Raw genomic sequence first — 25733 nt, forward strand, 5'->3', positions numbered from 1 at the left:
GAAAAACTCCATAAAAAACTGTACTATATAAAAAATTATTTATACAAAGAATCTTGGAGTACAAGAGTCAGAATGTGCGACCGTTTGCAAGTCAATGGAAGCTCTGCAGGACTGCCACAAAATCAGGGAACAGAAGAGGGCAGGTTAAACAAACTATGTTCATGAGAAATGACAAATCAACATTTCATCTGGAATTATCCTGTTCAGTATATTACCTTTAATATATTAGAAAGGAAAATGATTGCTTTTGTAGGAAAGTGCCAGTCATTTCCAGTCAAGAGAATTTGAAATAACCAACATGCCGCGAATAGAGGTGTTAATACTCCCATCCAGGCAAATCATATCAGTAAGGAGGAATTGTTTTGTCTTCAACTAGGAATGTCTGTTTTGTATTAGTTGAAGGATAATATTTTGAAGTATCTGATATTATTGTTGGTATATATTATAGATATAAGTGTAAACTGACAGAGCTTATGTGATTGTGGCTGGTGTACCCACACATATCTGGTCTTTTGATAATTATTTCACTCCCTCTAAACTGTTTGGCACTGGTGAACAAGAATAGTTTTTTTATGGTGGCTTAGAGTACATTCCTGTCTGATCTTGAATTTGCCACATTTTCACAGATTTCTGAAGAGATTCACGAGCAGCGTAAGTGCCGTTTACCGCGTGAGCCAGGTGTTGGGGCGGAATTGACTCCACCAGAAATTTCAGATGATCAAGATCGTTCTCCCACAAGCGCCAAAGCCTTCACACCCCTCGAAGAAATGACAGCAAAGGAAGAAAAGGTTGTTTTTTTATTTTTTTTTAAATGTTTGTATGCAGGGAGACATACCATTGAACTTAATTCCATTGAAAGAATCAAGTTACTCTCATGTGTCACCTGAAAATAGGTATGGATGTTACATACTATTGAAATACCACTGCATTATTGAGGTTGCTCACTGTGTGAAGTGATGTGTAACTCATTTGCAGAATTTGGTTAAGGCACTACATACAGCAGTAGAAACTATCCTGAATGATGTTACTTCTCTAAGCCAGCTGGCCCCAGCATTGAGCCAGACAGGCCAGATTTCATGTACTAGTACTCAATTCCTTGTTTTTCACTCATTGACCCTCATGCTTTGTGCTTTCTCTTGTCCACAGATTTTCCACTTTTTTTTTGTTCCCTATGGTGTTGTTCTATCACCAACATTGTGCGAAGTAACATAAATTGTAGGAAATATGCTTAGATCTCTTCCTCCTTAAAGGCTCTACCATGTTGTCTTATACCTCACTTAGGAAAACAGTGGAGTAGGAGTAACTTTTTCTTCAGAACTGTCTATTAATCACTGTGTGGTTATTGCTGAAATTTGTTTCTCCCCCAAATTTTCTAATATGATCTTCCGTAACAAATGTTTGATATCACTGTACCTGTGTAACCAAGCAGTTTTGATCATTTGTCTCTAACCTTGTCATCTCACACCAGAATATGTCTCATAATACACAGACTTTTATCAGACATATACCCAAATACCCTGTGAGCAAGTACTGATGCCAATAGTGCCAGGATCACACAAGTTTTTTTCTTATTAATTTTACTAGATTTCCAGCTGGCGCTAGATTATCATATGTAATACCAAAGGTTTGTTAGTTTTGAAAAATATAAATTGATTAAAAATTTGTCTTTTTGTAGTCTGTCAGCTGCAACTTTAAAAAACTCCAAGACTCTTAGTCCCTTGTGGTTGGGCTGACTTAAGTTGGCTCTGCGTGGTTGCTCAAAACTACATTAATTATGGTATTCTCACTTTATTTTTTAGTTTTGTTTCCATTCCCTTGGATTTTGTGGAAAGACCCTTGGTTAACAAGCTGTGCATGATTTGAGTATTTTCAAGAGAAGATACATCATCCCTTAAAGTGGAGATTTGTGAAAGGCAGAGGAAAACTAAATCTAAACAGTAAGATCGCTAAGACAACAAAGGAAAGACAAAATTGGGACTGGGACACAACCTTGTTCATTTTATTATTGATTACCTTTATGAAATATAAATTAGTCAAGAGTTCCAGCATTTCTGGGGATAGAAGTTCACTCTCGACATGGTTCGGAAGTCACGTAAAGCTGTTGGTTCCATGCAACGTAAAAATCATACAAACAAACAAAAGAGTTCGAGCACAGTATTGAAGCAGATAAGAAAATATTTTTAAAGATAATTTGATTGTTGAATCCACCACAAAAATTAAAAAGAATTGATCTGGTTAATTAAAGCATTTGAAAACATCAGTGTTGAAGTAATGAAACACTGAAGAATGAATTTTCATGAATTTTAGTGATAGTACTTAACAGTCAAGGGAAATACAGCAAATACTACATGTATAGAAAAACCTATTTAGAAACACTTCACAGGAGGTATGGTAGCATACAGGATTGAGAAATTTATTACATTTTCATTATGAAAAATTTAGGGCATGAAAGTAGGCAGGATTTTCAAAATAAAGAGAACTGATGCTAATCCAATAAGTGCTTGAACCTTTTAGTACAAAAATTTCAGTAATATTGGTACAACAAAGAGCATGATCAATGCAAAATTTGTATGCTTTTTGTGAAGCAACCGTGCAATACTTTTTGTTTTCCATTTTCCTAACATTTCTGTGTGCTGCCTTTGCCTTTTTTTATCATTATTATATTTTAGGTTTTTGTACATGAACTTTCCTGTCAGATATATACTTAGCTATACGTCTCTGACGTCACGACAGAATTCAAAACTCGCGGCACACGCGACAGGTAGGTCAGGTGTGATTATATATTGTATAATTGTTATGGGTATAGATAAGTGTGATTATATATTGTATAATTGTTATGGGTATTTTATGCATTGTTGAAATATGGTGGGTGTCCTATATATAGACAACATGTGGTAGATTCTAGAAGGTGTCTGTTGATGTATTTAAGTTGTGTTGTGACGTCATAGGCTGTGACGTCATAGACAAGATGGCGGCGGCGTCGGCCGGATGTAAACAATAACACGGGGCAGTAGAAAGCACGTGTGGTGTGTGGTTGGTAGGGGAGAGCTCTCTGTCTGGTAGGAGTTGTTTTTTGGGTCGTAAGTCTTGTGGTGCTGGTGTTTTAAGGTGATTTCTGGAGTGTACTGGAGTTGGAGAAAGCGTACAGGTGGGTAGATTATTCATTTTTATAGAGAAAGAAAGGAGTTAGGCTAGGCCAAAATTCAAACTGGTAGCAGAGCGTGGTTGATCAAAGATGCCTGGATCCGACAGTGAACAAAGGGAGACTACTAGATGGAGAAGGGAATGTCCTAGGTTTAGCGGGATACAAGAAGAATACAAAGAATGGAAAGGTCAAGCCGAAGATTGGCTATTGTTGTATGGAGAAGATACAAAATACCCGGCGATAGAAATGAGAATGAGCTTAAAAGGGAAAGCCCGAGAGCTAGTGGAAGCATTAGATAAAGATACAAACTTACTGGTACAGAGGGTCCAAAGTTAATCCTAGAGAAACTAGATAAAGCCTATCTAAAAGACTCGGTAATGGAGAATTACGGTAGAAATAAAAGATACCTTCTAATAAGAAGAGAAATCTAGTGAAAATATGGCGGACTATTTAATTAGATACGAGAAGGCAGCATCCTGAGTGTGAAAGAGCAATGGGAAAGGCGCGCTTGAAGGCGAAGTCAAGGGGTATCATGTAATAGAGCAAGCAAATCTCACGAAAATCAAAAACAAATGGTATTATCGGCTTGTGGGCAAGAAAAGCTAGAGTACGGAACAGTGTCGCAAACAATGAAAAGACTATTTGAGGATTAGGGACTAAAGAGGAACGGGAATGGTGGGGTTCGTCAGAAGGCAATGCCAGTTCTGGGATGAGGGAGGGCAAAAACCAAAAGATATCGGGGAAGATGGAACCGAGGAAGGGGTGGTAGAAATCCTATAAACAAAGAAGGGAAGGTAACAGTATGTGCAATATGCAGCTCAGAATGGCATTGGGCTAGGGATTGTCCTCAGAATTTTCATAATAGGAAGAAAACTGAAACAAGACTAGAAGAAAATAAGGTAAAAACAGAAAATGGGACAGAAGAAGAAGAGGTTTATGTAGGAGAAGTTAATAAAATAGTGGAAGCATCATGGGAGGTGGTTTGATGCAATTTTGGACACAGGGTGTAAATCAACAGTTTGCGGGGAATTGTGACTAGCACGTATTGTCATGGATTTGAGTCAGGAGAGTTGAGGAGAAGTGAGGGGGGGGGGGGGGGACACTAGGACAGAGTCCCTAACCAAAGTGTTTAATTTTGGTGAGACATCTTATAAGTCCAGAGGAATAATAGAAATACCTGTGATACTAAAAAACAGAAAGTTTTATTTGAAGACGGAAATTCTGCAAGGTGATATACCCTGGCTGATAGGTAAGCAAACCATGAGTAAAATGGGTATGACCCTAAATTTGAAAGAAAATTGTGTCATAGTAGAAGTATTAGGGGGAATGAAAGTAGAGTTAAGAGAAGACGAACAGGGTCATTTAAGAGTGCCTATAAGGAGGAGGAAGGTAGAAGAATTATTACTGGAGGGTTGGAAGGGAAAGAATCCGAGGGAAATTAAGAACACAATGAAGAAATTACATTTACAGTTTGGTTATGGAAGTGGAGATAAAATATGGAAGCTAACAGAGGAAGCACAATGGAGTAATGGGTTAATCGAAAAAGAAAAAGAGGAAATAAGAAAGTTACTAACGGAACTGATTAAAAAATTGTGAGGTTTGTAAAAATACAAAAGAAACCCCGCCAAACCGGTAGTAGGCTTTTCTTGGAGTAAAACGTTCAATGAAGTCGTAGCGATGGATGTGGGAGAGATAGAAGAGAGAAAGTTCTTGGTAATAGTGGATATGGCAACGAGATATTGTCAGGCCTGTTGGATAAAAGATAAGAAACCAGAAACTATAATAAAGATACTTTTTGAGTGCTGGTTTGCTATATTTGGAGCACCCTCCAAAATATTGTCAGATAATGGGGGAGAATTTCAAAATGAAAAAGTAAGGATGGCAGAAAAATGGAATATTAAAGTATTAGCCACAGCATCAGAATCTCCGTGGAGCAACGGATTATGTGAAAAGACCGTAGGCATGATCAAGGGAAGTGTAAGGAAGATGATGGAGGAAGAGGAAGTAGATTGGTCCCTAGCTTTGAAATGGGTAGTGAGTGCTAGGAACTGTTTAATGAATATGGAGGTTTCTCTCCCAACCAATTAGTATTTGGAAAAAACCCTTCACTGCCTAACCTAATAGGAGAAGAAAGTTCTAGTCCTGCAAGCAGAGAAAAAGGGATGGAAGAGGTATGGTAAGGGACACACTGAATGCAATGCACAAGGCCAGAGAAGCATTTATAAAAAATGAGTCCTGTAATAAAATAAGAATAGCGCTAAACAAAAACATCAGAGAACATAAATTTGAAGAAGCAGTGGTAGGAGATGAGGTATTCTATAAGAGGGAAAATGAAAATGAATGGAGAGGACCTGCTCAGGTAGTTGGGAGTATCGGGGAAAACAATAATAGTCAAACATGGGATTCTTTAAGAGAAGTAGCTAGGATACATGTGACAAGGATTCAACGACGATCACCAGATACAGAAGAGATATCGGCTAGAATAGATAAATCCCATGGGGTGAAAGGTAGGTCAGATGGCCCAAATGAAGGGAAAGTAGATTGGCTGGAAGGAGAGGAGATAATGGGTGAGAGAAGGAATGCAGAACACAGAAGAGGACCTATAGAAAGAGAGGTGATAGAGGAAACAGTGGAAGATAACGGGCAAAGTGGGTCAATAGAAAGCGAGTTAATGGAAGAGATACCAAAATTCAAAAAGGGAAATAGAGTTAGGGCTATAAACAATGATACAGGACAAGTAGAAGAATGGACTATTTTAGTCTTGCAGGAAAAAGATCAAGCCAAGCATGGGCTGATTCGTACAATATACGAGACTCACAGTCAGGTGACAAAGGGTGGGTTAACTTGAGGGATTATAGTCAGGTAGAAAAAATTGAAGATGAAGAGGAGGTGTTGCTGGATTTGAAAATAGAAGCATAATGGAAGCTAAAGAAAAAGAACTTCTAAGTTGGAGAGATAAACCAGGTATATGAGGAGGTAAATGATGTTGGACAAAAAGCTATATCTACAAGATGGATAGTAACTGAAAAGATAAAAGGGGGGGAAAGGATATGTAAAGCAAGATTGGTAGCTAGAGGGTTTGAAGAAGAAATGGCTGAGTGGGAAAAGGATGCTCCCACATGCAATGCTGAAATTTTAAAATTCTGTCTAACCATAATAAAGGTGAAAAATTGGAATTGTTATACATTGGATGTCAAAACTGCATATTTACAAGGTGACGAGATACAAAGAGAAGTGTACTTGAAGCCACCAAGGGAAGATGGTTGGAGGGGATTATGGAAGTTGTTGAAGAAAAAACAGTCTATGGGGCTAAGGATGCAGCAAAAGCATGGTATTATAAAGTGGTGAAAGTAGTGAAGGAGCTTCAAGGTGAGAGAAGTAGACTAGAACCTAATATATTCTTTTGGAAAAAGAACAATAAATTGAAGGCATTTTGTTGTACACACGTAGATGATTTTTTGCTACGGAGGAACTGAAGGATTCTTAAAGGAAACGATTGGGAGATTGAAAGGGAAATTGCAAGTAGGAGAACAAGAGAGTAAAAGGTTCAAGTATATAGGAGTAGTAATAGAGCAGAAGGAGAATAGATTTTCCTTAATCAGTGGCAGTATATAAATTCCATAAGAGAACCAGAGGCTAGAAGATATACGGGTAATAGAGTGCTAGAACAAAAGAGTTAACAGAGTACAGATCAGTGGTAGGACAGCTGAATTGGGTACACTACACACGATGCCAGAAATATCATGATATTAGCGAATTAAGTAAAGCATTTAAAGAAGGAACAACTCAGGATATGAAGAAACTTATTAAAATTGTGAGAAAAACTAAGAGCATGATGGGCGAAGTTACAATAAGTGAGATGGAAGAAGAAAGGGTTTATTGGGAAGACCTATGCAGACGCTTCATTTGGAAACATAGAAGATGGCCATACTCAACTGGGTTATATTATTTCTTTGACAGATGGGAAGAGGAGAAGTCCCATATGGTGGAAGTCTAGGAAATCCAGGAGAGTGGCAAGATCCACCATTGAGGCTTGAAGCCCTGAGTGTTGGGGAAGCTGTAGAAGGATTGATATATTTCAAGCATTTGTGGGAAGAGGTAGTAGGAGGGAGAAATTTAGAAGCCTTGGTTAACACTGATAGTAAAACACTAATGACGGCCATCAAATCGAGCACTGTGTAAGTAGCAAGAAGATTAAAAATAGATATTGCTGCAATAAAGGGAGAAACCATTGAATCCGGGGAAATAAAGGAGTGAGATGGATAAAAGGAAAGGAGCAAGTGGCTGATGTATTAACTAAAGCAGGAGTTTCAGGGGAATGTATTAGAAATTATGTAGAGGGTAAAGAGTTGGAGGACGAAGGAAATTAAGAGGGAATACTAGGTTAGGAAACAGTCGGAGGGGAGGGAGAAAGAGATAAGTGGTGATTATATATTGTATAAATTGTTATGGGTATAGATAAGCGTGATTATATATTGTATAATTGTTATGGTATTTTATGCATTGTTGAAATATGGTGGGTGTCCTATATATAGACAACATGTGGTAGATTCTAGAATGTGTCCTGTTGATTGTATTTAAGTTGTGTTGTGACGTCATAGGCTGTGACGTCATAGACAAGATGGCGGCGGCGTCGGCCGGATGTAAACAATAACACGGGCAGTAGAAAGCACGTGTTGGTGGTGTGTGGTTGGTAGGGGAGAGCTCTCTGTCTGGTAGGAGTTGTTTTTTGGGTCGTAAGTCTTGTGGTGCTGGTGTTTTAAGGTGATTTCTGGAGTGTACTGGAGTTGGAGAAAGCGTACAGGTGGTAGATTATTCATTTTTATAGAGAAAGAAAGGAGTTAGGCTAGGCCAAAATTCAAAAGGTGATCTACCTTACCCGCCGCTGGGTGGCGGCTGGAAGAACCAATCTCCCTTCCAGCCAGAATTTTTCTGTCGCCGGTGACGACTACACCTGTGGTTTGTTACCTCCCCTGACAGCTTTATTCAATTCTCGTTGCCGTGGATTTATTTGGACTGACTTTCGGTGAAGTACCTGATCTTGTTGGCTTGGCATACGCATTTGTGGATTGTTTTGGATATTGATTTGGATTTTTCTTTGATTTCGAGATGTCTGAGTTAGAGGTTAAGAAATCTTCTATGTTTAGGGTGTGCTCTATGGATGAATGCAAGGTGAGACTACCGAAAGCTACGGTAGATCCTCACACAGTTGCTTTAAATGTAGAGGGAAAGAATGAGTTTTCTTTTGTTAACCCGTGTAATGAAGTGTGAGAAGGTTTGGATGAGGGCTGAATGGACAAGGGCTCTTTCTTCCTACTTGAGGAGTTTAGAGAAAGACAGGGTGAGAAAGGCTTCGTCTAGGAGTTTCTAGTAAGTCTCGTATTAGCGAGGGGTAGAAAAGAAAAATCCTGTTGTACATTAGAACCTTCTCCAGTTTCAGCTCCTGCGCCCTGCATCGAACCTAAGGATACGACTACGGAAGTGGCAACCATGAGAGCCACGATCCTTAGCATGGAAAAGAAGATTCGTTCGTTGCAAGGTAAGAGTAGTGAAGGTGAATTGTGCAGTGACCACAGTGCAGTGGAGGGTGCGTCTGATCGGCTCCTTAATGCTTCCAGCCTAGACCTCTTCCAGACTCCCAGTCCCAGTGGAGGAGGAAAGTCAACAGCCGCAGGAAGGTTAGGGAGAACTCCCACCCCGATCAGGCGTCCCCTCGGTAGTCCTGATGCTCGTACCCAGGCTGCCCTTGTTCGCGCGAAGAAGGAGGTATTGCGCCAATGCTTCTCTTCTTCTTCCTCACCTTCGCCTAGAAGAGGATGGAGCGCCTTGGATTCTTCGCGACCGCTGAAGAGAGCCTGGAAGGCTCCTGGCGCCTTTCCTTCCAGCCCGGAAGTTTTTCCAAAGAAGAGACCTGGGAAAGTAGAGATCACGAAAAACCCATGGATGGGAGCAGGAGTTCTCGCCATCATAGTAGGCTTCGAGCCTCTTCTCCGGTGGAGGATTTTGCAAGATCTCCAGCTCGAATTCTTGCTGGACTGCAAGCGCAGATTTCGGCGCTGGCGGGCTCCTTGGCAGGAGGAACGCGTCGGAAAGACGTCTCTCTCCCTGTCAAGAAGTCTAGGATTCCTTCGCCTGTGTTACCGTCTCAGTCAGAGTCGGTTCTCTCTCCTGTATCAGCGGGATGGAAGGAGGCGCTCTCCCTCGCAGGCGTCTTGTCGTCCTTCCAGGCGTCAATCGCCCAAGAAGCTTTCTCCTGTGACTACATCTCTCCAGTAGGAAGGGATCTAGCGCCTAGTAGGCGTTCGTCTAAAGACAGGCGTACAGCCTCGTCTTCTCGCTCATTTCCGAAGATCCTTCATTCTCCGGATAAGAGAGCCTACTCTTTGATGGATTCGTCAAGAGACAGGATCTCGCCTTTTGTTAGTGCACCTTGAGCCTAGTAGGCGCATACTCCCCAAGTAGACGCTCTCCTGCTCCCAAGCGTGGTGCGAGAGGATAGGCGCTTTTCTCCTGATAGGCGCGGCTCTCCTTTTAGCCGCTCTGTTCAGGACAGGCGTGTAGAGCCTGAAAGATATGTCTCTTCTGGGAGACTACCTTTTGAAGAGACACAACAATCTGGATCGAAGTTTGTGGAGCATGGTAGACGCCGGTCTCCTAGTAGGCGACCTTCTCCAGGGCTTCGCTCTCCTGTAAGTAGGCGCCAAGAGCCTAGTAGGCGTTCGCCTCATGGTAGGCGCAGCTCGCCTGGCAGCCGCTCTCCTTTGAACAGGCGCATGGATCCTGAGAAGCACCTTGAGCATAGTAGGCTCTCCTCTCCTAGCAGGCGCTCTCCCCTTTGGAAGCCCGGAATTCTAGGAGTAGGATTAAGGATCAAAGAGCACGCACTCATCAGAGTAGGAAGGACTCATTCGAGAGGAGCTCTCCAGAAACTTTGGCTTCCCCTGATAGGCGCCAGTCTGCTACTACACTCTCTGGACAGGCGCACTTCTTTAGAGAAGGCTAACTGCCCTCGTTAAGAAGCGGAGGGTTCTTCAGTGGATGAAGTTGAACCTTCAGAAGAGGATTTGGTGAAGAAGGACTCGTCAGTTCGTCCTATAAGATCCTTACAGATCTCCTTCTTCAAGAGTTTGGAGACTCCCTTACTCCCGTCTCTCCTCCGTCTCCTCTCTCTTTATTCTCGACTTCGAAGAAGACGAAAGTTTCCTCTTGTGTGAGGATGAAGCCAACCATCTCAATGAAGAAGGCTTTGAGAGGTTTTGGTGATTGGCTGCTTTTCTAAGGAAGAGAAAGGGAAGACTGTGTTTTCTTCCCCTCCTTCCAAGCTTACGGGCAGACTGGGATTTTGGTACGAGTCTGGAGAACCCCTAGGCCTGGGTCTTCCTTCATCGGCGGATGCGGACTCTCTTCTCTGGTAGATGCAGCACGACGCTCGCTCTTTTGTCTGCTAAGACTACCTGGGCTATGAACGAGCTTGACCACCTGCTGAAGGGAATGTTTAGAGTCTTGGAAGTCTTCAACTTCCTTGACTGGTCTTTGGGGGTCTTGGCTAAGAAGACTCAGAACCCGGATGCTATTTCGCCAGAAGATCTCAACAGTGTTCTAACGTGCATTAATAAAAGCAGTTAGAGATGGATCGAGCGAAATAGCCTCCCTGTTTGGAGCAGGGATCCTTAAGAAGAGATCAGTCTTCTGCTCTTTTCTGACTAAGTCTGTTTCGCATGCCCAAAGAGCCTCTCTTCTGTATTCGCAGCTCTCGCCTCTGCTATTTCCGAAGAAGATAATACAGGACATCTCAGGATCTATCTCTGCGAAGGCGACTCAGGACATGCTCGCGCAGTCGGCACGGAAGCCTAGGACCTCCTTCCAGACGAAGACGAAGAAGGGAGACTCCAGCTAGACAGGAGCCCTTTCGAGGGGGCCCTCCTTCTAGAGCCTCTACTCGAGAGGTAATAGACCTTTCAAGAGAGGTAGATCCTTCTCACGCTCTGCAGAGCTAAGAAGTAGGGAAGTAGTCCTCCAAACACCAGTAGGTGCCAGACTTCTAAGATTCTCGAAGCCTGGGCAAAGAGAGGAGCGGACAACTGGTCCCTCTCGATTATCCGGAAAGGATATCTGATTCCCTTTACGGAAAGACCACCGTTGACAACGACTCCGAGGGAGTTGGTGGCCAGGTACAGGGATCCCATCATGATCCTTGCTTTAACACAAGCAGTGGAACAATGTTCGAGAAAGAGGCTATAGAGCTAGTGAGCGACCCTTGCTCAGCGGGGCTTTTACAACCGCCTTTTTCTTCTAGTTCCAAAAGCCTCAGGAGGATGGAGACCGGTTCTGGATGTAAGCGCCCTGAATTTCTTTGTAGAAAAGAGGAAGTTCGCCATGGAGACGACATCCTCAGTGTTTGGCGGCCCTTCGGCCAGGGGACTGGATGGTGTCCCTAGATCTTCAGGACGCTTACTTCCATGTGCCTATCCATCCTTCTTCAAGGAAATACCTCAGGTTCATGATGGGAGGAAGGATATTCCAGTTCAGGGCTTTGTGCTTCGGCCTTTCAACAGCCCCTCAGGTCTTCACAGGACTAATGAAAAATGTAGCAAGATGGCTACATTTGGAGGGAGTCAGAGTGTCCCTTTACTTGGACGACCTGGCTAATCAGAGCCAAGTCGCAGAAAAGATGTTTGGAGGACCTACAAAAGACCCTTTTCATGGCAAGTTCTCTGGGACTTTTGGTGAACTTTCAAAAGTCTCAGTTGATCCCCAGTCAAGATCGTATCTATCTGGGGATTCGGATGGCTTCTCTGGATTTTCGGGCTTTTCCGTCTCCAGAACGGATAGCCCGAGGGTCAGAGAAAGTCAAAGCCTTCCTAGAGAAAGAAGTATGCACAGCGCGGGAGTGGATGAGTATGTTGGGGACACTCTCCTCGTTGGAGCAATTCCTTTCTCTAGGAAGGTTGCACCTCAGACCTCTCCAGTTTCTTTCTACATCGAAACTGGAGGTGTCGTTCGCAAAACCTAGAGTTCTCCTTCGAGATCTCAAGGGAAATCAAGAAGGACCTCTCTTGGTGGGCCAACCCTCTCAGGTTTGCAGAAGGGATGTCCCTTCACATTCGAACCCCAACCAAGTGTTGTATTCCGACGCCTCGGAAACAGGTTGGGGAGCAACGCTCGGGCTCAAGAGAAGTGTCAGGCACCTGGAAGAAGGAACAGGTGACCTGGCACATCAACAAGAAGGAGCTGATGGCGGTTTGGCTAGCTTTGAAAGCTTTCGAGCCCCACGTCCTAGCTTCAGCAGTACAGATCAACTCGGACAACAACCACGGCCCTGGCTTACATCAGGAAGCAGGGGGGACTCACTCTTTCTCCCTGTACGAGACAGCAAAAGAACTTCTGCTGTGGGCAGAGCAAAGGAAGATTTGTCTCCTTACCAGGTTCGTACAGGGAGAAAAGAACGTCAGAGCAGACCTCCTAAGCAGGAAAGATCAAGTCCTGCCTGCAGAGGGACTCTTCACGAGGATGTTTGCCAGGACCTGTGGAAGCTTGGGGCAAGCCTCATATAGACCTCTTCGCCACAGCCAAGAATGCGAGGATAGCCAACTACTGCTCTCCGATATCGGACCCGAGGGCAGTGTCGATAGACGCGTTTCTACTAGATGGAAGGGTCTAGACATGTATGCTTTTCCTCCATTCAAGATACTGTGGGAGAGAGACTAAAGAAATTTGCAGAATCGGAGGCAGCAAGGATGACGCTGGTAGCCCCGTTCTGGCCCGCACAAGTATGGTTCACAGAGGTACTGGAATGGTTAGTAGATCCTCCGAGAACATACCACAGAGGATCGATCTGCTCAACAACCCCACTTCGAGAGGTATCACAAAAACCTCCCCGCTCTAGATCTGACTGGCTTCAGACTGTCAAAAGTTTGGTCAGAACGAGAGGCCTTTTCTGCAAAGAGTTTGCAAACGGCTATCGCAGCATGGCAAGAAGGCCTTCTAAACCCTTAGAGGTCTACCAATCGAAGTCGGGACTTCTTTTGGCGATGGTGTAGGCAAACCATCACGTTTTCCTTTTTTTTTTTTTCCTTTTTCCAGTAGCCCAATTCCGGAACCTCTGTGGGACCCCAAATAGCAGACTTCTTACTTTTCCTTAGGGAAGAAAGTGGATTGGCGGTATCACCATTAAAGGCTATCGTAGCATGCTATCTGCAGTGTTTAGGCACAAGAAACTTAAACATTTCAGAAGATAAGGACCTTCATGATCTAATAAGATCGTTTGAAACATCCAAGAAGGTTTCTCCAGGGGTTCCGAGTTGGAATCTGGATGTAGTGCTACGTTACCTGAGGTCCAATAAGTTCGAACCGCCTCAGTCTGCCTCGTTTAGAGACCTCACGAAGAAGACAATTTTTCTCATGGCATTGGCTTCCGCAAAGAGGTGTTAGTGAACTCCATGCACTAGAAGGAAATGTGGATTCAGAGGAGATGCAGCTATCTGTTCGTTCCTTCCTTCGTTCTTAGCCAAGAACGAGAACCCCTCAAATCCTTGGCCTAGGAGCTTTGCAGTACAAGGCTTGTCTGCATTAGTAGGCGAGGAAGCAGAGAGGTCGCTTTTGCCCAGTTCGAAGTTTAAATTCTATCTACAGAGAAAGAAAAAAAAAACTTAAGGGCAATGATGTCAACCTTTGGTGCTCTGTAAGAGATCCAAGGAGGACTCTTTCGAAGAATGCGCTTTCTTTCTTTATCAGAAGCCTGGTGAAAGAAGCGCATGCGATATGTGATGAAAGTCAATTCAAAGTTCTTAAGGTCACAGCTCATGAGGTAAGAGCTATTGCCACGTTTCATTGACTTTTAACAAAAACATATCCCTGAGTAATATTATGAAGGCAACATTCTGGCGTTGCAACTCAGTTTTGCAGACCACTATCTGAGAGACGTCAAAATTACGTATGAGAAGTGCTTCGGGTTAGGCCCGTACGTATCGGCGGATTCGGTGCTGGGGCAGGGAGCTGAGACATATCCTTAGTAGTATATAGTTTTCCCCTTGTTAGGTTGTAAGTTTTTGGTTGTTTGAAAGAACATGCGGGTAGGCATGTTTTTCATTTCGTAGTCTAACAATGATTAGATTGGTTAGGTGATCGGTTTATGTTTGAGCTCCTTGCAATGATAGTGGTTAGGGTTTCTGTCATATAAGTGGGCGAATCCCCGTTGACAGATCCTGCTCGGATTCTATCAAGTAAGCGGATAACCAAATCCCTTTGATAGACCCAAAGAGTCTGTCAGCTGTAGGTCACGCCCTCGCTGAAGCTCTTAAGGCAACGCAGACTCATAGACAGTAACTACGAAGTCTTCTGCCTAAACAGGTAAGAACCAAGGTTGTATTTACATCCTACAACTAGTGTTGTTTTCCCCTTTTTTCCATATTTATATTGCTGTCTCTTTCCCTCCACCAAGGGTGTCAATCAGCTAAGTATATATCTGACAGGAAAGTTCATGTACAAAAATGTTATTGTTAGTATACAATAAGGTTTTGTACATACTTACCTGGCAGATATATACGATTGATGGCCCGCCCAGCCTCCCCTCAGGAGACCGGTGGAAGGAAAAATTCTGGCTGGAAAGGGAGATTGGTTCTTCCAGCCGCCACCCAGCGGCGGGTAAGGTAGATCACCTGACCTACCTGTCGTGTGTGCCGCGAGTTTTGAATTCTGTCGTGACGTCAGAGACGTATAGCTAAGTATATATCTGCCAGGTAAGTATGTACAAAACCTTATTGTATACTAACAATAACATGTTCTGCGTTATACATATATTTTTTGGTTACTTGGGAAGAAGTGCATCACCCATTCACTCTATTGTACTTTTTAAGGTATTTGCTCTTAATGTTTTGTTCCTGTGCCTTTTGGGGAATTTCATTCAGTTTGGATCATTAGTTGGGATGGGCGTATGTCAGCAAATTTGAGTAAAGTCAGCTTTATGCCTGAGTGAACATAAGAGTTTTTTTTTTCTTTCTTTCTTTTTTTATTTCTAAGGCCTTACATCCCACCAACCCCACCTGATCAATAATCAATAAATAATGAGTTGTAACATAATTACATTGAGAGTGAAGCAACAATTGTACAATTGTTTATTAGAAATTTTTGGTTGTAATTCAATCTTCTATGCGTAATTTTGCCAGGAAGCCTTCCTTTTGTGTTTTTCTACACTTCTTAAATTTGAATTTTTTTTCCTCTTTCAGTATTGGGAAACTTTAAGGGAGAAACTTGAAAAACTGCAGGTAAAAAATGACAGCTGTTCCACAGAGGAAGAAGTTTTGTCTGACACCGGTTCCCCTGATGGTCGAGAACGAACTGTGACAGGAAGCAGCTGTGCCTCCATTTCTGCAGTGGAAATTACGGTGGAAGAGGAGAGAGTTGTAAGTGGTGCGAGTAGTCAAGGTTCGGAAAGTGACGGTGCCCAAAGTCCTACGGAAGGGAAGAATATTATTCTGGCTGTGAATACCAATTTGAATATTCCTAAACTTGATAATGAACCATGTAGTACAACTGTTGTAGAGGACAATGAAACCGACATTGAAGATATAGAAATAAGTTTGGAGGAAGGTAATGATGAGGGCTTTTCTGTCTGGGAGGTCACTTCCAAGACAGAAGATGATTGCAAAAGTAATACAGTGGATAATATTCCAACATCGACTTTGAGAACTAATGTGATTCCTATGGTAATGAACACTTTAGACAATACAGGAACTGATGTGAATCGGAATAAGGATGCTTTGGAGAGCAGGAGCTCTTGCAAGAGTAATGAATGTCAGGCTGACAACAGTGGCGACTCCTCAGACTCAGACGATGACTGTAACCAAGTGAAGGAAAGGGGTGATGGATCATCATCCCCTCCTCCTGCCATGTGCCAACCCAGCAGAATTTTAAGTGTAATTCCAGAGTAACTTTTTTTAAAGAAAAGGTGTATCTAGGCTTTCAGCACCCTCTTCATTCTGTGATCCTTAAGATGAATGATTGTGGTCAACTCCTTTTTAAGATAGATGTCAGAGAAGGAAGTTTTAATGCCTTTGAAATGTCTGAAACTAACTTGTAGCAAGTAAGCATAAAAGTGCTGTAGTCTATATTAGGTCATGAAATTCATAACTTGTGTTAAACATTTTCATTCAGATTTTATGTTCAGTGAAGTGAGTTGTAACAGAACAAAGCTTTGACCTATTAAACATCCTACTGTGCTCTTCTAAGTTGTACATGCCCATTGGTCTTGTGGAACTGTTTTGAGTCTGCTTTATTTCTATCATTTAAAAATATTAGAGTAAGAAAAGACTACAGTAATTTTTTTTTTTTGAAAGTTGCAAAGAAAAGCAGGTAAATAGGTTTTAGACTGGAAAAGTAAACAGTACAAGCAGCAAATCAAATTTGAGATGTGAAGCCATGCAGCTAAATAATGTTTGTTGAAGATTGAATATATACTACTACTTGTTGTGTAATTTAAACTTAGGTATAGGTGTAGCTGTTGACAAATAACTCTATTTTTATAAATTAATGTTGTCAGTTGTTTATAATGAATGATTCACCATAGTAACAATGAAATTTAATGGCATTTTGTGATAAATGGGCTCTGTGATGGAGGAACATATAAGCCTTAAACATTGACATTATTCCTTAGCAAATTCTTGTTCATCAACACTTATTCATGTTTCTGCTAAAAGATGTGATTCATTGATACCTTTCACCTCTTGGTAACAGAACAGGTGAGGAGCTGTATCATGACAACTTTTTATTGAGAGCGATTGTTACATTTCCAAAGCTCATTGGGTGAGAGAGTTGGTTTCAACCAGCAGATTGATGTTTCTTACTACAAGTGTTCACATACAGCTGGTTTATGAATCTTAAAAAATGAGTTCAAGATTTTTTCACAGAAACCATTGTATGTAAAAGATATTTGTAACTAAATACTTGACGTCTTCTTGGTTTAGTGTCGTTGTTTTCTCTTGGTGTGGTGCACTCGAAAGGATTTTGTTATATCAGCCATATAGACCAGATGTTTTTGATACTTGTCAGTCCAAGTATGATGGTAATCCTTTGGAGATACTGCACTATTTTTCAGGTATTTTAGCTGCCTAATAATTGTTACATAAATTAATTTTGTGATTTCCTAGATACTGCAATCCTGTTATTCATGGTTCTCATTGATATTCGGTGGAAGTCTTGTGGAAGGGAAGATTAAGAATATTGCACAGTGGCCTAAGAATAATAAATCTCTATCTTTCAGATGTGTTGAAGATTAAAATGTACGTACTATTGTAATCAAGATGATTTTGATTCGGTTCTCAAGTTTTGTAGGTTCTAATTCAAACATCGATTTTACCTATTTGATAGCTGTTAGGTCTAATTCATAACCTTTACAATTCATTCCTTGCTGAGTTACAGTGAGGAGTGACAAATAATTGAATGCCTTGACTTTCCTTATTGGTTAATTATAAAGATTAATGTCAGTTATTTAACGAGGAATAATATCCTTGAAAACAAATTTTTGGTAAAAACTTGTCTATATTGTTGCCAATATTTGATTAAATTTGGATTTCCTGATACAGGTTACTTATTGAGCTACACAGCCTTTGGTCTTGATTCTTTGTCTTGTTAGTGGAAGATGCTTCTTTAGGCTACACATGTGCTAAGGTTCAAATATTTTTTGAAGATCTTGTGCAACGTTGATATTCTGCAGTTCTGTGTTCATTTCATCAGTTTTTTATCACCATTGCAGATTTATCTCTGCTCCCTGAATGATCATCCTTACTTGTAATAGGGTTTAGTTTTTCTTTTGGCAAAGTTATGCATGGAATATTAGTAAGAGAACAAGACTTAATTTGTTGTCTTTGTTGCTCTTTATATATCATAGAATTATTTTGAAAAATGAACCTTCAGTTGTATCTGTCATTTTCATTTCTATCAGTATATAGTTCTTGTTGCGTGGAAACAAAGGAAGGATGTGCCCAGTGGTAATGGCAGTTTGATTTTGTTGATACAGTTTTCTTTGTCAAACTATGGTTTTAGTTTTAGTACTAGTATATGAAGACTCATCAAAGCTTTTGACAAAAAGTGACAAGAGCTTAAGTTTTATGGTCAACATTTTGCAACAACTTGAAGGATTCATGAACTAGTGCTTTTTTCGTAAGTACATAGGTTTTTTTGTAAAAAGCTTCATCCTCTGTTGACCTCTGCTGGATGTTGCATCAGAAGTAGTGATAGAATAGGGATCATGGTCACTGATGTAATGAAGAAACACTTGGAAATTATTATATCCCTAGTAAATAGGTACATTGTTGAGCAAGTTTCACTTGTGGAAACGTTGCATTCTTTCACTGGTGCTTCTTAGTCTGTAGAAGTGCTGTATGGATGGATGGGGCTAGTGGGATGATTGATGTTTTAAAAGTGGATTAAGGCAATAAAAAAGTGGCTTTGTGAAGTTGCAAAGAGAGCAGTTACTACATGCAACCTGTGTATGTGTTCTTACTTAATTTAAATATATTATTATTTTTTTAAAGTAGGAATAGAAATGTCTAATTTTTACGAGTTCAGACTTAGTTCTTTAAAGGATAACTTTTTAATATCATAGTTATTGTAATTGCATAATTCGAGAAGCTTAGCAAGTTTAATCCAGTGATTAGCTGCAAAAGGTTATGAAATTCACTCTTATCGTATTTTAAGATGCATTAGTTTGTTCCTTTGTTTGAGATTAGTAGCTAGAGCTTTACCCAATTAATAGATTTTTAAGGTATTTTTTAGTTATTTTTTATCATATACTGTAGTGTTGCTGCTATACTTAGTAGATTACTGATGTTTTATATCTGACCAATATTGTAAGCAAACCAATGAATGATGGAAACAGACTGCTTGAACAGTAAGATTATTTACATAAGATATTTATCCTGTGTGTAGAACACATTTTGGTCGACGTGTGCTACAATGCTGTAAACATGAAAAGCAGGTGCTGTTGTATGCCATATATGTACTACATATTATATGGTCTAATTTAACATCTGTTGAATTTGGGATGGCCAGCGTTACACTGTAGGTTGAGTAGATAACAAACACAATGAGCTAGTGCCTTGCATCATTCATTGTTACTGTTATAAGAAAGTTTATCTAGGCCACAATACAGGAAAGAGCAAAGTAGTATTGCAGTGAACTGCAACATCTTGAGTAACTGGCTTGAATGATAAATGAATTCACACAGAGCTTTAGCTAACTGTAATAAGGTAAGAATTGTTCCAGTATTACCACAAGTCCTGACATTTGCTAGAATTTGTAGACATTTCAGGAGTAACATGCACATGATTTTTCAGATCATACTTCTGCTGTGGTGTTTCCATTTATTAACAAGCATTTCTGAAATACTGCTATGTTGAGGTATGGATTGCCAGAAATATATTTTATACTATGAGTGCTGATGAAGTTTTTTCACTCTGCGATAAGCCTTCAGATACTGAAGTCATTGAAATAATCCTGTTGGAGTAAATTCTTGTACTACATCATTTTTCCTCCAACCCCCCCCCCCCCCCCCCCAGGTTTCTCATTTAAAAATAACTGATTGATCTGTCCCATTCTTTTGTATGGAGTACTAGTACTTCTCTGTCATATGAAGGCCTTTGAATGGTTCCATAACTAGTAACATTTACTATACTTTCATCCAATGTGGTGTTTAACAATGTTTGTAACATAGTGGTAGTTTTAGTCTCATCATTAATGGGGACAGATAAACTTAAGCTAATTAGAAAGTTCACATTGCTGTGCTGAATACTACTTCTTGGAAAAAATTTAGGACAAGTCTGTTTTCTGACAACGTTTTAGTGAATATTCAGTGTATTGCCCTTGATCATCTGGACCAGGTACGTACTTCATTAATTAATTGAACATGTGTATTAGTACAGGTTGTCCTGTAAGAAGCAGTTACAGTGTGCTTCTTGAATCCAGTATTTGAAGAAATGGAAAAGTTCAAGAGTAGCCTCACAGATTATCAAGACTTCAATTTACTAGACTTTATTACTGTATTAGCTATGTTATTATGATTGTCTTTTGTTAGGCCATTTTGTTTTTGAGGAAATGATGTAGCAGGTAGACCTAAATTGAGTTGCTGTAAAATACTGTTTAAATTGGGCTAGACATATGAAATTACTGTTGGCTGTGGGATACATACTTTAAATGTTTATGTGAGCTATACTAAAATGTCTTTTATTACGTATCAGGTTTTGACATTTTTTAGAAGGTTAGACCCAAAGCTTGTGATAAGCCTTGGGAGGTACTGTATTTAGCTCTGCAAGTAGCACCTATGTAACTGGCTGTAAGTCACCATCATTTTTGTGTTTTGGGGATATATTGATATATATCAAGGACAGCATAATTTTATCTGTAAATCTAAAGATATCCTTTGTCATTATATTAATTATTGTTGTTATGAAGAATTGGAACAAGACTGACCACTTGAATTACATTTTTAGTGCAGTCTTACCGAACAATTATTATAGTTGTAGGTTCTTTACAGCTGTAATAATTGTTCAGTAAGTATGCAATAAGATTACATTTTATTATAAAAATTACATTTCTGTGACTCACTGGGCTTGTCCAGGTGATTTGTTCTCACATCAGGCATTAAAAGTAGGACTAAGTCATGATTAAGGTGTACAGGTACGTATAGCCCAGAGTGTACCAATGAATATTTGGAGGATGCTGCAAAGGATCATTGTTACCATCCAATGTGAAATCCCACCATTAGGGAATTTTCAAATTGATATTTGTCAGTTCTTGGAAAACAGAACTCTTTCAGGGTTTCAGCTAAGATATACATGTTTTCTTTTTAAGGGTATATGAAGAGGGCTTCAGATATTGCTTTATCATCCCTGCTTATGTTTGCCTTTTTTAATTTTTTCTGTTGAAAATACTACATTAGTTCCCTAAGTTGTAAGATTCTAATTTTATGAAGCTTTAGCAAGAAAATCTTTTACATCTTGAAACCAGCAACTCAGGTGATTGCATTTGGATTATAAAGGCTCATGAGAAATTTCATTATGTGGTAGCTATGAGAGAATGCTTTCATCCTTTAGTCAGTTTTTAGTAAGATGTCTAATGTAACCAAGACAATGATAACAGTGCCTTGTAGGACTTTAGCTTGATATCACATAGAATTTATACAATTTAATTTATTTTTTTTTTTTTTTTCAAGTATAGATTGTGTTCTGAAAACACTTTTTTGTACAAAATTTAGAGATGATTCCTTAATGATGAAAATAATGTCAATTTTTTATTACCACCACTATGTTGGTTTTTTTTCTATCGTTTCTGTTTTTCATGAAACTGCTTCAAAGGTGGTGTTTTCAAAATGATGAGGTACGTATTGGCATTTATGTATATTTGTTTTACCATTTATATTCTTGGATTATGTATGCAGATAACAACTGTATAACTGTTCATTTGAATATTGAAGAACATCAATGTTATTTAGGTATTTGGAAAATAAGTATTTTTACTAAGTGTGAATATAGCTCTCTGTCAAGAGGCTTCGTAGCAACTGAGATGCAAGTGTTTTATGTAATGCGTTTGAAACTACTTAGAACAAAAATATTTCAACTGGTTACCATGCACTACTTCAAATATAGTGCATGCATTAATTGTCATAAGACCTGACATTGTGTACATTACATGGCAGTGAACGGCAAGCTTTACTGTTTTGCCAAAATTTCCACAAACTTGTGGTCCAACTATTAGATATACATAACAGCATTGCACTAACACTCTAGCTTATATGTAGGTTCCAAAGCCTCTGCTCATTTGTCAAAGTAGGAGTTCTCGTTTGCTGATACGTATAGTGTGGACCAACAATGTTTCTAAGATTTAGGATTTACCTCTTAAAAAGGCTTTCCTTGACTGAATTTTTTTTTTATAGATGAAAGGAGCTTCTAAGAGGGCTTTCGCTGGTGTGTGATTGGTTTTGATATGATGTCTAGTGTCCTTATGAAGTATTTTCATGAAAATAATGCAAGATTTACAATGTTTCGTTCCTTTTCCTATGACATCTAATGTAATTAGCTCCTTTTTTTTTTTTACCTTGTACATGTATGTACTGTTGTGATTTTGGCCACTTTAAAACCTCAAAACCAAACATACTAGCTTGAAAGAAATATGTACCTAAAGACTGCTCAGTTTTTTGTCAACCTTGAACATCAAGGATAGTTAGAAGCTTCCCAGAAGCTCATAATTGATACTGTATTTTGCATCTGTTGTTGAGGAATCTAAAAGAAATGTCAAGGGTATGGACAGAAGCATTAGACATTAATTTATTGCAAAAGCCTCTGTTTGCCCAGCTTTGGTGAATTGAAGAAAGTCTCACTGTAATTTTTTTTTTAAGTAATAGCAATATTTTTTAAAAATTTTAAATGTGTTTGAAATTTCACTAGATATAAGAAGTGAGTGACTGTGTGTTTGTTTTAATTTCTTTTTTCATTCCACTCTTTGCTTTCAGGAAAGCATATTGTTTTATTATGTACATGGTGAGGGAAAACCATATATAAATGGTTTCATTTTACTTTTTTGGAGGGAGGTTTTTATTTCTCTTTCAAACTAGTTGTAAACACTGAGGAGTGTTTTGTAAGATAGGTTGTTAATTCAAGGTTGTACACAAGAAATTTTCAGTAGTCGTTTTTTTATTTTTTTTATTTACACAAAATGGAAATAATTTTTGCTTCATTCTTCTTGATAAGGGGATTTTAATTCCTTTGGTGTGGAAAACCACTCAAGGTTTTATGACATACAAAAATTTAAGCTCTTGGTCAAAAGTACTTGAGGTTAAGATTTTTTCAAAAGTCTGTATGCTTGCTGCTTTAGGAATAAGATTGTTCTTCATCCAATCCCCTCATTCCTTCAAGCTGATTTCATTTTCAAATTTGGCCAGTCTTAATGTAATGTAAGAGGATTTCACACATGGTGGAACCTTTGTAACCATCTGTAAATTTGTTTTCCCATAAGACAATAATGACACCTGTGTAAGACTTCCACCTATAAATCAACACATCATAAAGGATGTGTGAACTTGTATAACGTTTGAAACTAGTACTTCATGTTTCATAAGTACAAACATCTCATTTATTTTTAATAAGTTGTGCTCCTCCCAACCTTATCTGTAGAAGAAACTAATTTATCTTGAGCTCACAAAGGCTCCAGATAACCAGCAGTGAGATTTGGTGGCCTCTCTTTCCCTTAGTGGCAGATACCAAACTGGAAGATGACTTGTCTCTTAATTCAAGAGTGATTCCACATCTTGGTTAATTTGTTGCAAAGTGAGAGCAATATATATAAACAAAATAAGATGTTTGTATCATGAAGTAAAATTTCGTTGAAAGCTTATATATTAATTTGATGTGTAATATACTTGATGTATTAAATGGGGGTTAGGCTTTGCAGTGAACCAAATTTTGGCATTTTTTTTTTTTTTTTTGTCATATCATGACATTTATCATTGGTACTTATCAAATTATTGCTGATAATTGTAATTTAGATGTACATACTGAAACATTCAGTGGCAAGTAGAAATGAGGTTTAAAGTCTAAATCTTAAAAATTTGTTGGTTTTGATTTATGTTTGCCCATAATTAATAGCTTGACCATTTACTATTACTCTGCTTTATTTACTGACAAGAGTTTTATAATTGTTGCAGTATGTAATGCCATATGATCAGCTGCAGGGTAGAGGTTTTTCTGATTTTTTTATCCTGACCAATATTATTGGGTTGTTCTCAACCCTTTTTTTTTATGGGTGAATTCCACTTGTAGATTAAGAATATTATTTTTATGATAATGAGTTTAACCAGTTTCACTTCTGATCCAGGTAGTATTGATAATGTTGACTTCGGTTACCAAGTGATTATGTCAGGACAGTCAGGATAGTATTTCATTCTTGGTTTCACTGCTGTTTTAACTAACCTTGTTACAATTTAGGTACTTTTGTAAGTTGTAACTTACTTGATGGGATTTCTGAGTTGCATGGCATTTTTGGGGCTTTTAAAAGCTACTTACCAAAACTAAAAAAATGCTATTGACCAAAAAATTAAAGTCTAATTGAAGAGATTAAATAGTTTATTGTTATGGTAACTATTTACTAGGTAAATTGAACTAACCATTGTTACTTAAGAAGTTACAGTTAGAACTTACACAACTGTTGCGCTTTTTATTTGGGGCATATTCTCTCGAAGTATTCAGTATGAAGAAAGTTCATTCATTCTAATAAAGGAGCTTTCTTGATATCTCTAGTTTTGATGTTTTGTTGACAGGACTTTGTTAAGCTGTTCTTGTAAATGTAATGTGGATTAAATCCAAGCTGTATTCTCTCTTGAAGATTTCAGTTGTCAGTAAATGTACCTTTTATGTTTTGTGTAATGATTACATGTTGTGCAACCCTAAAAGCTTAAAATATTTGCAGGTAATGTCTTCATGACAAATGACTTGTACCTTTCATTATTTTACAAGTACAAATTCTGGTTGTACAGGTGATCTGTACTTTTGTTTTTGATGCAGTTTCTCATATATTGTTTTATCTTATTGGTGCTATTTGCTAAGAATTCTATTTTCAGATTTCATTACTATATAAATTATTGTTCTTTGGCCAAATGTTATCAAATTGTGTTCAATATGACTGCAAAAATATAACTGAAAATTTTTCTAGTAAGACCTGAAATGAAAGTGAAGCATTAGTTTTTAGATTTATTGCCTAATTTGAAGGTATTGATATTGTGTAGATTTTGCTGGACATTCTTTCAAGTTCATTGCCTTCAAAATTGTGAATGGCACTCGGTAATGTTTGTGTTAGCAATTGTTTTCAGTTCTTTCATAATTACTAGAAAGTTTGCTTTAGTCTTCCCTTCTGTTCAAAAAATCAAATGCAGACCTTGTTTGTAGTAGACTACTGTAATATCCTTTTGTGATAGTTTTACTCTTATTTGTTTTAGAATAAACCACTGCCAGCATTTCCCTTGCAATATTCTATATAGAACCAGTAGTTACTGGAGTTTGCTGAAGATATAACAAGATTTCTGCATCTAATTTTTATACCTATATAAACATGTAGAACGTGGAGTCTTTTTTTCTCTATTCCCTTGTATGGAATATATTTTTCCATTGCCTTAACACCACAATACCTATGTTGAAATATTGTGTTCTCGTTAGAAAAGTTGACTGGGCTGGGTATACGATGGGAAAGGTTCACTAAAGGAAATTTTTTGTTATTTATCTCAGTCAACAAGTGATTGTTATGTACTTCTTGAAATATGGGAAAACTGTTTCGGTTGTTAATTGGATGAGGACTTGCTACGTTTCACGGTTTGAGGAAAATTTTTACTCTTCATGTGCCATCTTTTTTGCAGAGTATTTATTTGAAATTTATTTTTGAAAAATTTATTTATGCTCCTTTTTTTCTTTTTTTTAAAAAAAGGTGAAATTTTCTTGCATGCCTATGTTATTTTAAGTGCAATTAATATATTTTAACATCAATAAAAATGTATTTCGTTACTTGCATATGTATTATGTAGACTTATTAAAATATATTGTTTTAAAATTCA

At 38.9% G+C, this 25733-nt stretch overlaps 1 protein-coding gene across 1 annotated transcript in view; it reads left to right on the forward strand.

The window, feature by feature from the left end:
- LOC135213803 (SH3 domain-binding protein 5-like) overlaps nt 1-25733 on the forward strand; it is a 47811-nt gene extending 22078 nt beyond the window's left edge. Inside the window, exons 6-7 of the mRNA XM_064247928.1 lie at nt 627-788; nt 15370-25733. Coding sequence (XP_064103998.1) covers nt 627-788; nt 15370-16074 — 867 coding nt within the window. The 3' untranslated portion in view covers nt 16075-25733. The remainder of the gene's footprint in view (nt 1-626; nt 789-15369) is intronic.

The sequence above is a fragment of the Macrobrachium nipponense genome, chromosome 19 (assembly GCF_015104395.2).
Source record: "Macrobrachium nipponense isolate FS-2020 chromosome 19, ASM1510439v2, whole genome shotgun sequence".
Lineage (NCBI taxonomy): Eukaryota > Metazoa > Arthropoda > Malacostraca > Decapoda > Palaemonidae > Macrobrachium > Macrobrachium nipponense.